At 36.1% G+C, this 15787-nt stretch overlaps 1 protein-coding gene across 3 annotated transcripts in view; it reads left to right on the top strand.

Annotated features, from left to right (window-relative positions):
* CTNNA3 (catenin alpha 3) overlaps window positions 1-15787 on the top strand; it is a 1799646-nt gene that overhangs the window by 1709849 nt on the left and 74010 nt on the right. For all 3 annotated transcript variants that reach the window (XM_053888526.1, XM_019444306.2, XM_053888525.1), the window contains 2 exons: window positions 2043-2148; window positions 15125-15259. In XM_053888526.1, the coding sequence (XP_053744501.1) occupies window positions 2043-2148; window positions 15125-15259 (241 nt within the window). The remainder of the gene's footprint in view (window positions 1-2042; window positions 2149-15124; window positions 15260-15787) is intronic.

Here is a 15787-nt window from a genome sequence, read left to right as displayed (position 1 = left end):
ATGTTGTACCAATAAATCAAGTTTCAAAGGTATCCCTTTCACTTGTCTAAAATATTTTTCCATGGCATCAACATTGCTGGATTATTGCAACATTTCCCATTATACCTTCTAAACATATAGTTTAACAATTAGTTGGCAGACTCCCTTCTCTGGGGCTTGATCTGCTCTACTTTTGGAAAAAAAAAATTATTATTGCAACCACTATTTATCAAAGATTTCTGGCCTCCAGTATCTTTAAAATATTTCTGAAGTTTATCCCATCCTCCTCTGGGTATCCTTCTCTGTAGGATCCAAACTCAATGATTTAAGACACAATTTGCTGACAGGAGATCCTGAGAACCCATTATGAAAATGAAGGCAGCAAACAACCTTTGAATGTATTTCCCAATTTAAAAAGCCTTCATTACGTAGCACATTTCAGGCTGGAATGTTAAAAAATTTATCATAGTTTCGGTAATTGCAGCTTCCTCTGGAAGCTTGGCATGATGTGGAATCATTTGTAAAATGCGTATTTTGTTGGGCCCTCAGTAGGAAGTTTGCCAGGCAATACATTTAATTAGGAACATGAAGAAGAGAATAATTGTGGTCTGTCATAATGTATTACTTTTAAATTCCACATGTGTTTAAGATAGTGGTCTCATAATAACACATGAATTTAAAGCTAAAGGCAATTTGCCTTTCATCAGTCCCAGGTTTTTATATGGGGAAATATATTACTTTGACGGGGAAGAGTACATTAGATGCAATCCTTAGATGTAACTCTTTGACCATTGTTTAAGCTGCAAGAGTGTTAGCTGCTCTCCTTAGAAGCAACTTTTGTCCATTTTAAGACCTTGAAAATTGATACCTTGCCTTGCAAGCTTAGACAGCTTTATTTAACTTTCTCTAGAGATGCACAGAAATAATGAAACACATTGCCTTTCTTGAAGATAACCATGTACATAACATCTAGTTCTGGCTGATGCATTAAGTAAATTTGATAAGAGCAACTCCAATTTTGTAATAATTAATGTCAATTTAAAAAAATTACAAAACAACCTCGGTCGGCATATTCAAAGAGGAGAAGTATGGCAATAGCCATATGCTGAGGCCAGGTTTTCATTGTGTTAAGCATGCAGTTCCATGTTTTCAGGAAAACTTGCTTATCGTGAATTTTAGAGGCAGTTTGGGGTGTATGGAACAGTTACATTCATGTATGTAGTCATTGTTTTTTGAGGAAAGAGAAGATAGAAAAATATCTCCTTATGTTATCCCACTCAAAAAGTATAGGAAGTTCACTTCTTTCTTCTCCTACCTTGTAAAACCATAAATGAACCCAACTTTTATTCCATAGCATTAGGAACCAAAATTAAAGTAACAACCACAATTTGCATTGTTGAATGCTTATTTTCCTTAAAGCCATGTTCTGATCACTTTTTAGACATTAGCTCATGTAATCCTTAGAAAGGCTCCACGTTGTATGCATTCCTATTACCACCAAGGAACCACGGGCACAGAGTGGCTGTTTATCTTACTCGACTTATACAAACAGTGAGAAGTGGTCTCTTTTGGAAATAGTCCAAGACAGTGGGACTCCAGATTCATACTCAATTACTATTATATTACAATTAATTAATTGTGGAGAAGACATAATGTGGTAAAAATGCAATGCAATTAACTGAAAGACTGTTAAAAAAATTATAAAGAGGAAGATTAAAAAGTAGCCTTGCTGATGAAAGCACAATAGTGCATAAGCAAGTGTCAATCTCAAGACTGAGGTTTACTCTAAAAAACACTTGGGAATGAAGATCAAATGGAGTCCAGCTTCTTGGCAGTATTTCCTGAATCTCAACATAATGGGACTTCTTTTGTTTTTCATTTTTCATTTAATTCTGATGTCTAATTTGTGCCTTTCCAAAACTGAAGTTTGTAAAGCAAATGGCCAGTATTCTGGGGTGCAGATCTCATGTGTGTGTGTGTGTGTGTGTGTGTGTGTGTGTGTGCATTTGTATTTGTATCTTAGCATGAGCCACTGAAACTAACATGTATTATTTTGCTTTAAGGGGCAAAGGACCACTAAAACATACAACTGATGTGATTTATGCCGCTAAAATGATATCAGAATCAGGATCAAGGATGGATGTCCTTGCTCGGCAGATTGCCAACCAGGTGAGTCCTTTACAAATGAGAAAAGTCCATGCTAATTGCTCTCTACCATGAAACACTGATTAAAACAGAGTTGGATTTTTAACTTCATCAGATTGCTTTTCCCTAAATTATTATGTCAAAATCTTATTTCATAATTAATACACAAGTACTGGGCAATTCATTCTAAGGAAAGTTAATTATTTCTTAGGGCATTATTATTATTGTTGTTGTTTTTATTATTCATAGTGCTTTATTATTTCTTAGATTTTTGAGCTTCAAATATATTCAAATTACTTAAAACACCAGCTTTTTGAGTTTCAAAAATATATATGTAATATATATTTGAGTTTCAAATATAAATAAATTCAAATTATTCTAATAGGCTGTAATACTCAATGTTAGTATTTTTTTCTTAATACCTTATATTTGTAATTTTTGCTCTTCAAAATCAATACCTTCCTAAATTCTATTATGTTATGTTTCAGCGTTAACAATATATTCTGTCATTCTGTGTAAAAGACAAGTAGTAATTAGTAGAACACTAAAGTGAATACATAAAATGTGGAAAGCATATATGCCTTATGGAGACAAATGCTAAAAGTTTTTAAACACTTAGTTTCCTTCCTTTCTTTTTTTGTTTGTTTTATGTTTTAAATATTTTTAATAGAAGATAGTTGATATACAGTATTATATTTGTTTCAAGTGTACAACATAGTGATTTGACAATTATATATATCACAAAATGCTCACATGATAACTATCACTGACATCTGTCACTGTACAAGGTTATTACAATATTATTGACTATATTCCTTACGCTATCCTTTTCATCCCTGTGACTTATTTATTTTACACATGGAAATTTGTACCTCTTAGCCCCCTTCACCTACTTCACCCATTCCCCTAATTGTCTTCTCTCCAGCAACCACCAGATTGTTCTCTGTTTTGTTTTGTGTTTTAATTTTTAAATTATTTTATAATTTTATTTTATTTGTTATTTTTGTTTGAAATATAATTAACATATAGTATTATATTAGTTCCAGGTGTACAATATAATTTTTCAACAACTCCATACATTACACAGTTTATTTTTTGAGATTTTTCATGTTTTTATTACAAGTTTCTAAGCAGCAGGGGTGCCTGGGTGGCTCAGTAGGCTAAACATCTGACTATTGGTTTTGGCTCAGGTCATCATCTCAGAGTTTCATGAGTTCAAGTCCTGCATTGGACTCTGTGCTGACAGCATGGACCCTGCTTGGGATTCTCTCCTTCTCCCTCTCTCTCTGCCCCTCTCCAGCTCATGCTGTCTCTGTGTCTCTCAAAAGTAAATAAATAAACCTTAAAACAAATTTCTAAGCAGGAGCTATATTATTAATTACCTTTTGCCAAACTTTAATAGAAAAATCTGTCGATTTCTTTAGTTAATATGTTGAGAAATCCAATTAATATTTCAAACTGATATATAGTATTACTTTGTAGGTTTTATATTACTTACCTTCATAATATATATTTATTTCTCTGTGGGAAAAAAGCACTTTTCCTTTTGGCTTTGCAACTATTCTACATTATTTCTTGCCTATTACTTTGAGGGAAACTTTATTGGGCTGCTTCTTATTCAGTCTTTTTTTTCTTTGCCTTTTGAAAAACAATTAGCTTTAAACTCTATTATTAGATATTTCTGGATATAAGGGAAGGGAAACAAATAAAGAATACGGAGGCAAATATTTTTAAATATTTATTGAATATACATATGTTTTAAATATCTTGCTACTTTAAGCTTTCTAAACATCTTATGAATCTTGTTAGTATTTAGTATTTAGTATTTACAGTTAAAAACAAACTTCTCCTAATATAATTCAAAATACAGTATGAATAAATTATTGAAGCCCAAACCCACCCATGGTTTTCTGTATTTTAGAATTTTATTGCATTCATTTTATGAGAGAGACCAAATAGTAGTGGAATAGGTGAAACATAATGCATTAGAGAGATTTGTGTGTACTGATAACTTTTTAAATATTTAGTGCTTCCTGCCAGTGTGCCTCTGTTTTTTTTGGAATGTAGTTTTCAAAGTTCAAATAATTGTGTCACTAGGAAGTTTCGTTTTCTTATATTGATCTTCTTCTTTAATTGCATCAGAATCACCTAGCTGTAGGTACTTTTATAATGTAGCTTTATTACATTATACCATTGTTTTTAGCTTTATTCAAATTAAATGGAAGGAAGTAAAAGTATTCTCTCACTTCCCACAGCTCTTACATTTTAAAAAAAGATTAAAGAAATTGTCATTGAATAATGAAGAATTACAGATGACCCTCTTTGGCTTTTTCCACTTCATATAGGAGAGTAGTTTCAAATTAATTACTTTTGTTCTGAACAAATAGGATTCTGAAGAATCAAAATTGAGAATTATGAGCCTGATTCTTATTATCGAGATCTTCTGGGGAGATTGTCTATGATTGTGCTTCTGATGTTGTTTGATAGATTAACAAAAAAATTTTAGACAGAAAATAATATCTGAAATTTATTGTGGAATGCATATGAATAATATAAGCAAAGCAATTTTCAGTGTCTGTGTATTATGAAAAATATCTGCTGGGATATTGGTTGTTTTCTTTTGTGAACAACCTAATTAGTTCCAATTTTTTTAACATTTTTTTATGATTCTTTCTAGTCTATTTACTCTACTAGAGTGTCATAAGATCAAACATCAATCAATTTTCAATTCCACCCAATATGGACATATATCATAAGTCTATATATATATAGTGTTAAACCAATTTAGTTTCATTCTCTAAGGTTTCAGAGTCAAAGTTCATGTGCAGAGAGAAAGAAATGAAATCACATTAATTAGGGTTTCTAATTCTATCTACTTGGACTTTCTTTTTCCTTTTTTTTTTCCCCACCTTTCTTCTTTGTCTTGCTTCCTTGAACATATTTGTTGTGTGTAGCCAAATACAATTTACTACTCTAGCTGTACCCTAATTTGCTGTTTTAACATCCAGAATTCTGACGTAGGCTCACTTGTCCCAATCAGCCAACATCTCTTGGGCTTCAGAAGTATCTACCTGGTGTGGTAGGTTATATAAGCCATTCAAGACTGTGTTGCTTAACTTTTGTAAAACTTTGGTACAAATTCTATCTCCATTAGGCAATATATTCCTAAAGGATGGGATGTTGTTAGCTATCAAAATTCTTTTTTTTATAATGTTTATTTATTTTGAGAGAGAGAGAGAGAAAGAGAGAGAGAAAGAAAATGAATGGGGGAGGGACAGAGAGAGAGGGAGCCACAGGATCTGAAGCAGGCCCCAGGCTCTGAGCTGTCAAGCACAGAGCCCGACGTGGGGCTCAAACTCACAAACTGTGAGATCATGACCTGAGCTGAAGTCAGATGCTCAACTGACTGAGCCACCTAGGTGCCCCCTACAATTCTTTTTTTTATTTTTATTTTTTTTAAACGTTTATTTATTATTGAGAGACAGAGAGAGACAGAGCATGAGCAGGTGAGAGGCAGAGACAGGAGGAGACACAGAATCCGAAACAGGCTCCAGGCTCCGAGCTGTCAGTACAGACCCCGACACGGGGCTCGAACGCACAAACCAAGAGATCATGACCTGAGCCGAAGTCGGATACTCAACTGACTGAGCCACCCAGGCACCACTCCCCCTACAATTCTTAAACATGTTCCTCCTGAATAAAGAGAGTAACAAATGAGAGAGAAGCACCCTTCTTACAAATCGAAAATTCCAGACTCTTAGTACACATCTCTTTAGATTCCTCAACTCTACACTGTAATTCATCATGTTAAACAGATATTCTAAATTAGATGGATTGGGTAACACCTCACAAGGTAGGAAAAATGCACAGATCTCAATTAGTTACAGAAACTGTATATTCCAAATAAAAAGAGAGGAACAGGAATCAAAATAAAATAAATATCTACAAAAGTGTTTTGCATAAGAAGACGAAAAATTAGACTTTCTTACCACCGAGTGCTGTGTCTGAAGCCTAATCCTCCTTCACTGTAGTTTTGCCAAAGTGAAGATATCCATAGTATCTGATGGGTACTCCCACCTAAATATAACTGAACACAATTAAAATGAAATTTTAGAGTTAAGTATAATGAAAGCCAATGCTAATTCAAGACAAGATGACATTTAAAAAACAAGGTAAAGAATTACAGCCAAATCATACCCAATGCGTTTAACTATGAGCAAACAATTGACAAGTATAATTTATACTGATATTTTGACAAAATATTGTCGGTGGCTAGACTCATTGGAATTATTTATTTGCTGATGTTATGAGAGTCAAAAATGTATTCTAATAAAAGTATACTAAAAAGAAACTTCTGAAGCATTCACCATAACATTCTAACATGTCGCTTAAGAATATAATTTCTATACAAATCAAAACCACACTCAGATATCACCTCACACCAGTCAGAGGGGCCAAAATGAACAAATCAGGAGACTATAGATGCTGGAGAGGATGTGGAGAAACGGGAACCCTCTTGCACTGTTGGTGGGAATGCAAACTGGTGGAGCCACTCTGGAAAACAGTGTGGAGGTTCCTCAAGAAATTAAAAATAGACCTACCCTATGACCCAGCAGCAGCACTGCTAGGAATTTACCCAAGGGATACAGGAGTACTGATGCATAGGGGCACTTGTACCCCAATGTTTATAGCAGCACTCTCAACAATAGCCAAATGATGGAAAGAGCCTAAATGTCCATCAACTGATGAATGGATAAAGAAATTGTGGTTTATATACACAATGGAGTACTACATGGCAATGAGAAAGAACGAAATATGGCCCTTTGTAGCAACATGGATGGAACTGGAGAGTGTGATGCTAAGTGAAATAAACCATACAGAGAAAGACAGATACCAAATGTTTTCACTCTTATGTGGATCCTGAGAAACTTAACAGAAGACCATGGGGGAGGGGAAGGGAAAAAAAAATTACAGAGAGTGAAGGAGGCAAAGCATAAGAGACTCTTAAAAACTGAGAACAAACTGAGGGTTGATGGGGGGGTGGGAGGGAGGGGAGGGTAGGTGATGGGCATTCAAAAGGGCATCTTTTGGGATGAGCACTGGGTGTTGTATGGAAACCAATTTGACAAGAAATTTCATATATTAAAAAAATTTAAAAAATAAAGTAAAAAAATAAAAATAAATAAAGTTTAAAAAAATTTAAAAAATTGACATACAAAAAAATAATACAATTTCTAGATGCATTTGTGATAATATTTGTATTTTGATGCTATTATCTACCTGAAATTCATTTTGAGCAGAGATGTTGATACTAGATTTGTTTTCCAGATTAATGAACTTTATAAAAATAAATGCATAACAGTTTCTCAGGAATTTAATAGGGATAGATTCTCAAGTATATTATGTTTGCATCTTTTTTATTGAAGTATAGTTGACACACCAGGTTACATTAATTTCAGATGTACAACATAGTGATTTGACAACTCTATATGTTACACTGTGCTCACTACAAGTGTAGCTACCATCTGTCGCCATACCATGCTATTATAATACCATTCACTATATATTATACTTGTAACTCTGTTTCCCTTCTATTTCATAACTGTAAGCTGGTATCTCCCACTCCCCTTCACCCCTTTTGCTCATCCCTCAACCCCCGTTCCGCTGGCAATTATCAGCTTGTTCTCTATATTTATGGTACTGCTTTTGCTTTTTTTTGTTTGATTGTTGGCTGTTCTTTTTAGATTTCACACATAAGTGAAATCATATGATATTTGTCTTTCTTTGTCTGACTTATTCCACTTAGCATACTACCCTTTAGGTCTATCCGTGTTGTTGCAAATGGCAAGATCTCATTCTTTTCTATGGCTGAGTAATAGAAACCTCAGTTTGCTAAAAAGCAGTGGTGATAGGCATAGCAAAGAAGAAAAATGTTCAACGTGTGCTGAGATTCAAGGGGTAGAATCATCCCAACCAACTCAGTGACTGACCAAACTTAACTGATGAGAGAGAGAGAGAAAGCACTCTTCATTGATATGGTTAATAGAGGGGAAAAATAGTAGGCAAGATGGATATGAGATAGGTGAGGATTTTACATGTTGAGTATGAAATTATGAGACAATGAGATGGACTGGGCAAATCCAAATGTATCTTCTGAAGACAGGGCTGGATGATAAGGATGTAGTAACTTGTGATTTTGTGATAGTTGAAGCTGGAACAGCGTGTACTATTGTCCAAGAAGGTGAGACTTAAAAGATGCCCAAGAAGAAAAGCTGAGAATGTCAATGAGGCAGCACTGAAAAAGTTTTAGAAGTCATGGTCACAAACAAGAAGAGACAGATGGGATTAGTGGGTTGAGGGAGGGTTTCTGTTTTGAGGGACATTATGTTGATAGATTAAAGGACAGAAAAATGAGACATTAAGAGTGTAGAGAAATATGGGATCACTGGTGATCTGTGACCCTAAGGAAGGTGAAATGAGACAGCCTCTGGGCTAGAGTAGAGGTGGAGAAATGAACCCCAAGGGAAGGCAAAGGTCCTAGGCTCAGAGCCCTTTGCTATCACTGACTGCTTGAAATTTCTGTTCTAGAACTTCACAATGACACCTAATACTTTTTATTAACAAGCTTTGCCAGCCTAGCAGAATTTAAACTGCTGTCTGTAATTGCAAAAGTCATTTTAAATGTGTCTTAAATAAAGTTTATACTCGAGTATGGGCAAAAAATTGCTAAGCTTATGGCATAAAGATCTTTAAAAGTATTCACTTTGCTAATTCACTCTTAAACTCCAAACCAAAAGGTAATAAATGTTTTTTTTTACTTTTGCTCTCATCGCTAAATGTTGTATTCTGTACTGGTACTAAGCATCTTGCCAGAAGAGTGAAGGCTGGTTTAACGTAAGAAAACCACCTAGGCTGACATGCCACCTGCTTGCGTGTAGTAAGTGTCCCAGTGGTTAACAAACGAACAAACAGACAGACAAAACAAACAAAAAAACGTTTAAAAAAATCTATGCATTAAAATGCTCACCAGATGCCCTGGTCAACATATCCTGTCATAATAAACTAGGAAATAATAATCAATGCAGGTTATGATATGCTACCGCTTGGTTTGCCTAAGAGTCCCTAGTGATGTTCTTTTAAGAGTTATTTTTATGCAAATTTTATTTGAAAAAAAAAAAGGCAAGGTCATGAATGTCCTATAAATTTAGGACCCAAATTTTTCTATCACCCTCATGTAAAAAACTAAAAGGTAGGGAAAATATTAGTTGATTTGGTAAAAGAGATTTGGCCAAAAATAGAAATGCATTCTTAAAGTGGGAATGATTCATTTTCCTGATTCTGCTTCTAGGCAGCCAAAATCGACTCAGAAAGGCTTTCCAAATGTCAATAGGAAAGAAGGCTTTAATAAATTATATAACGTTGAATTTACCGATTAGTATGTTTTTCTACTTCACCCTGTAAGACTATGGTCTTTAGGTGTAACCAAACACTCTCATCAATTCTGGAAATAAAAGGTGGATCTGGGTCAAACAACTTTTAACTTCAAAAGTTGAATTTCATATTTTGGACTCATTGACTCATTGTTTCCTTGACGGAATTACACAATTGTAGTATAGTCTTGAAAGAGTCTCTTGAGAGAAACTACATGTTTTGCTTAAACTTGGGTAATTGCAACATTGGTTATTGGCCAAGAATCTAATTATTAGTTTGCAAGTTCAATTTTATCATAAAAATGTAGAGGTGCTAGTCTTTAAGGAACAAATCCACACTAATCCTAGTTACAATTTACAAAAAAAGAAAAAAAAGGAAGAAAGAAATAAAGAAAGAAAGAAAGAAAGAAAGAAAGTCAGTTTAAGAAACCAATTCACAAATCAGAGTGGCAGTTTATTGTTTATTACATAAATGGCAGGAAGACTGATATTGTTCCTAGACTGTGAAGGTGGGGAAGTGTAGCCAGATCATGTAAGTTCGAATATCAGCTCTACCATTTATTAATTGGACAAGTCAGTTAATTTCTCTGTATTTGAGTTTCCTCTTTTGTTAAATAATGTTAGGACCTACCTCCTGGAGTTGATGATTAGTAAAAGAGTTAATATAGGTAAAGTACCTAGAATTGTATATGACAGATAAAATACACTAAGTACCAGGGATTATCGCTGATTCCATAAATAGGAACAAAGAATAGATAGGACCATTACTCAGTGAAGACAAAGAAAATGGCATTTTGAATAAATGTCATATAAAAGACATCATTGTACAGTGAATGAAATAAAGGTAAATTCAAATCTTTGGACAAATCATATATTCTATCAAAAACTCAGTGTGAAAATGGGCAAAATAACAATATAGCCCCAAATAAAATGGTAAAGTGAAATACTAACGTAGCATTATTCACACAAAGGACATGGCACAGTGTCCCACACATAGAAAGTACAACCAACTTCCTGTCATGATAAAACAAGATGCCTTGCCTTTCATCATTATAGGTAATTCTAAATAACTAATTTTGGTCTTTGAAAAAAATCAAAGTACTTGTTACTTCAGAACAGTGCTGGAGACATAGGGTTCACATGAATTCTCTATTTCCTTGAAACTGGGATGCTCACAGTATTCTGTGCTTTTAAAAAATGTACATCAGGGGCAACTGGGTGGCTCAGGCAGTTAAGGATCAGACTCTTGATTTCTGCTTAGGTCATGATTGCACAGTTCGTGGGATGGGGTCCTGTGTCAGGCTCTATGCTGACAGTTTGGAGCCTGCTTGGAATTCTCTCTCTCCCCCTTTCTCTGTGCCCCCCTCAAAGTAAATAAATAAATAAACAAACCAACATTTAAAAATGCACGTCAAATTCTCTTGTTAGTGATTTAAAATAAAATGGATTTGAAAGCATGTAGATATGGTCCAAATTCTGCTATTACATAAACTTTTCAATCCTGGGAAAATTATTATCCTTACTAAACTTCTGATTTCTTATCTATAAATTGGGAGAAATCCCTTCCTTTTCTTTCCTCTTCCTCCTACTTCTTTTCTTCTCCTGTTTCTTTCTTTCTTTCTCTGTGTCCTTCTTTTCTTCCTTTCTCCTTCTTTTTCTCCTTCTCCCTCTTTTTAATTAGTCACGGTTTTAATCCTTTTGAGATTTGGGGGATTACCCTTATTTTCTTGTTCAAAATTTGAGAAACACCTTGAATGTCAAGGTCTTACTATTGCCTATAATTATGGATATTATATATATACGTATATATATATGTGTATATATATATATATATATATATATATATATATATATATAATTTAAAGTCCAGTTTGTCTGATATAAGTATGGCTACTCCAGCTTTCTTTTGACTTCCAGTATCATGATAGTTCTCCATCCCCTCACCTTCAATCTGAAAGTGTCCTCAAGTCTGAAATGAGTCTCTTGTAGATAGCAAATAGATGGGTCTTGGTTTTTTTTAATCCATTCTTATACCCTATGTCTTTTGATTGGAGCATTTAGTCCATTTACATTCAGTGTTATTATTGAAAGGTATGGGTTTAGAGCCATTGTGGTGTCTGTAGGTTTCGTGTTTGTAGTGATGACTGGTATTTTGTGGTCCTTGCAACATTTTACTCACAGAGTCCCCCTTAGGATCTCTTATAGGGCTGGTTTAGTGGTGATGAATTCCTTCAATTTCTGTTTTTTTGGGAAAACCTTTATCTCTACTTCTATTCTGAATGACAAGCTTGCTAGATAATGGATTCTTGGCTGCATATTTTTCCTATTCATCACATTGAAGATTTCCTGCCATTCCTTTCTGGCCTGCCAAGTTTCAGTAGATAGCTCTGCTACTACTCTTGTACTTCCACCTTTGTATGTTAAACACCATTTATCCCTAGCTGCTTTCAGAATTCTCTCTTTATCCTTGTATTTTGTCAGTTTCATTATGATAGGTTATGCAGAAGATCGATTCAAGTTACATCTGAAAGGAGTGCTCTGTGCCTCTTGGATTTCAATGTCTGTTTCCTTCCCCAGATTGGAGAAGTTCCCAGCTATGATTTGTTCAAGTACACCTTCAGCCCCCTTCTCTTTCTCTTCTTCTTCTGGGATTCCTATGATATGGATATTTTTCCGTTTGATTGCATCCCTTAGTTCTCTAATTCTCCACTCTTGATCCTGGATTTTTTTATCTTTCTTTTTCTCAGCTTCCTCTTTTTCCATAATTTTATCTTCTAATTCACCTATTCTCCCCCCTGCCTCTTCAATCCATACTGTGGCCACCTCCATTTTATTTTGCACCTCATTTATAGCATTGTTTAATTCATCATGACTATTTTTTAGTTCCTTGTTTTCTGCAGTAATAGCTTCTCTGCTGTCTTTTCAAGCCCAGTGATAAATCTCATGACTATTATTCTAAATTCTTGCTCAGTTATATTGCTTATATCTGTTTTGATCAATTCTTTAGCTGTCACTTCTTCCTGGAATTTCTTTGGAGAGGAATTCTCCCATTTCATCATTTTTTCTAGTTTTCTGTCCCTTATAAGTTTTGAAATCTTGTTATGTGCTCTGCACCTGTGAGCACTGCTATATTAAAGGGGGGGGGGGGTCATACACACTCCAGGGCCTGGCTCTTCAGGAGGTGATTTTTGGAGACTGTTACTTGCTCTCTGTTGTTGTGACTTTTGTTATTTTATTTCTCTACTCATAGTGATGTTTTGGACCCTCCACCAGGTGTACTTTGATTTGTTCCTTGAAGTAGCCCTGGAAAGGAAAACAAACAGACAAATAAACAGGAAACAAAGACATGCAAACACACATACAAATAAAACAAACGGACAAAACACACACACACACACACACACACACACACACAGTCCAAAAGCAAAGAAACAGAAACACCAGATTCAAGTAAAGAACAGGGTGGAGGCATTGCTGGGGGAAGAGCATATACAAAGAGAGAAATGACAGGGGCAGGGACAAAGAGAAAGTAAACATGGCCAGGGCAGAGAGACTAAATGGCTTAATCCAGAGAGAGAGAGAAAGGAAAATAAAGGAGGCAGGGGGAAAAAATGAAGATAATGTTACCTAGACAGAGAAACTATCTGGCTTGATTATTCCAGCGAGAGAGAAAGGAAAGTACAGAAGGAGATGTAGAACATGTATCAAGGGAATAGATTAAATATGTCTGCTTAAACAAACAAACAACCAGAGTAACCAGACTAGAGGAGGGAAGAGATAGGAAGGGAGAATATATCTAAATAACAAGAATTGTCCTGGAATTAATCCAGGCTATGCAGCATCACTGGTCTGGATGATACAGCCGTCTGGTTGCACAGCATCTATCCGGCTCCTGCAGAAACGCAGTTACCCTGCACGGAGGGGCGTGGTTTGGTGTAGGCTGGTCCCATCTCCACAATGGGCCCTGGGACTGATCCCTGAGGCCCCGCCTTGGTGTTGGTTGGGTGTGGGGGGCGGGGGGTTGGCGATCCCCCAGTCTCTTCTCCACGACCTGCTGGACTCCTTTCCAGTCGTCCTCACTGCGCTGCGGGTGCAGACAGGGGAGTCCTTCTCGCTCCACTGACTCCCTTGGCCTTGCCTTGGCCAGGATTCAAAGCCCCGCTCTGTGTGCTCTAGCACTGGGGAAGCACCTCTCTGTGGCTCGATTTGTGGTCCTTGCTGGCTTTCTCAGTGCTGCCGCATTTCAGGGAGGACCACCTTTTCCTGATGCGGACTGCGCCACTGACCTCGCTGCTGAGCCCCAGGGGTGGCAGAGTGGTGGACTCAAGCTGGCTTTGTCTTTTCCCACAGCACTCCAGGGAGCAGGCCGCATTCTCCTACTGTGGACTGCGCCCCTAATCTGCCACCGAACCCAGGGCTGGCTCCCGTCCTCCCAAGGTGCATGAACAGGGAACCGGCCCCTCCATAGTTAGAGATAGGATCCTTCTCAGTCCCAGAGTTAGGTTATCCTCTTGTCCAGATCAGTCCTACACTTCCCCAGCCACTCTTTCTCTTCCCTTTGTCTCCCCGCAGAAGGGGATCCCTCCCCTCTATGCCTACTGTGGCCACTTTTCTCTCTCCCAGTTTGCTATCACCCACCTACCTATGACTTCTCAAGTTGTCTCGTTTCTTCCTGGTAGAGTCAGTCTTTTTTCCTCCCAGACTTTTGGGGTTCAAAGTCCTTTGGCTTCAGCACTTCTTTGTTTGAGAGACGCGGGAAGTGCCCGTCTGCCACGTTGGCCCCTATCCACATTTCCACATACTAATGAAGATGTATTTAAAGTGCAAGTATAGTAAATTATCAGGGATTTAAAAAATTCTATTATAATTGCATAGAAGAAAGACCCCAAAGATTTAACCCTGACCATACTGTGTTATGTTGGAAGCGGTCTTCCAAGAAGTTCCTTATGGATGATATTATAGTACAGGAGGCTGCTTTTGGTAAAGAGGCTTAATATATCTCTAAAACACGTATGCTGTTTATTTCTTGGCTCCAGGTAGATATGCTCCTTTTACCTATGGTGCAAATGATTTCTTTTGTCTGCGTAATGTGTAATGATGAAAGTAACAGAAGATAATGCATTGTTTGTTGCAGGTGTTTTCATGCCCATACAAATAAGAAAGGACACACAATGCAGAGCAACGGGTCCTGAGAAATATTCTAGTAATAGTGACTCTAAGTGAAAGAAATAATTGCATTTAAAATATTTCTTTAGATTTACCTAAAATGCAGTCTGAAGACTTCTAACCTTATCATAAACTGAAGGCAATTATTTTATGTACCTTTTCACATTTGAAAATTCCTTTACCATTATTTCCATCATCTATGCTGAAGTAATTAAGGTTGAAACATGAATAAAAATCCTCTCATGGTGGAAGTATATCAGAACCTACACGGGCTGGGGCTGAGAAATGAGGTTCAATGACAATAATGATGCTGCCTTATAAGGTACCTCCTATGTCAGTATTTATTCACTCTGATCTACTTATTATTTATTTTGCTATTTTCCTTATCTTTTATGCATATTTAGTGTCCAGATCCATCATGCAAACAAGATTTGTTGGCCTACTTGGAACAGATTAAGTTTTACTCTCACCAACTGAAAATCTGCAGTCAAGTTAAAGCTGAGATCCAGAACTTAGGAGGAGAGCTCATCATGTCAGCTGTGAGTATTGCCTGGCATTTTTACCATCACATATAGAAGATGCTTGAAACAAAGCAGCTACACCCCTCCTCACTTCACCAAATCTTTTAGGTCCATGTAAATGAGAATAAACTCAATTGGAGTGTATTAAATTGCATGAAATTAAATTAGCAAGGAATTGAACTACAGAAATGCTATGTCAGCACAACTTGTCTTTATTTACAGATTTTTAGAATGAATCAGGATTTGTAAGCCACTTGGAAAAGAAATAGATATTAATTTAGTGAGAGGTTTTCTGACTTCACAAAGTGTGCAGGTGAAACTCTGAATTGAATCTTGTAATTTATATAAGATAAATGCCTATGGATTTGCAAATCAATGAAAAAATGGCTTTATTACTATTAATTGGTATTCATTTCCCGATTAATCATTTCCATAGCATAGAAATTCAGGCCTTGAAAACTGTTATTTCTATATGTAATTGTAGAAGTGGGGCATGATAGAATATATATGGATTTGGAAAAACTTTCATAAATTCTTTGTTGACCC

This window comes from Panthera pardus, unplaced genomic scaffold (assembly GCF_024362965.1).
Source record: "Panthera pardus isolate Hobbes unplaced genomic scaffold, ASM2436296v1 HiC_scaffold_22, whole genome shotgun sequence".
Lineage (NCBI taxonomy): Eukaryota > Metazoa > Chordata > Mammalia > Carnivora > Felidae > Panthera > Panthera pardus.
This window is presented reverse-complemented; position numbering and strand designations above follow the sequence as displayed.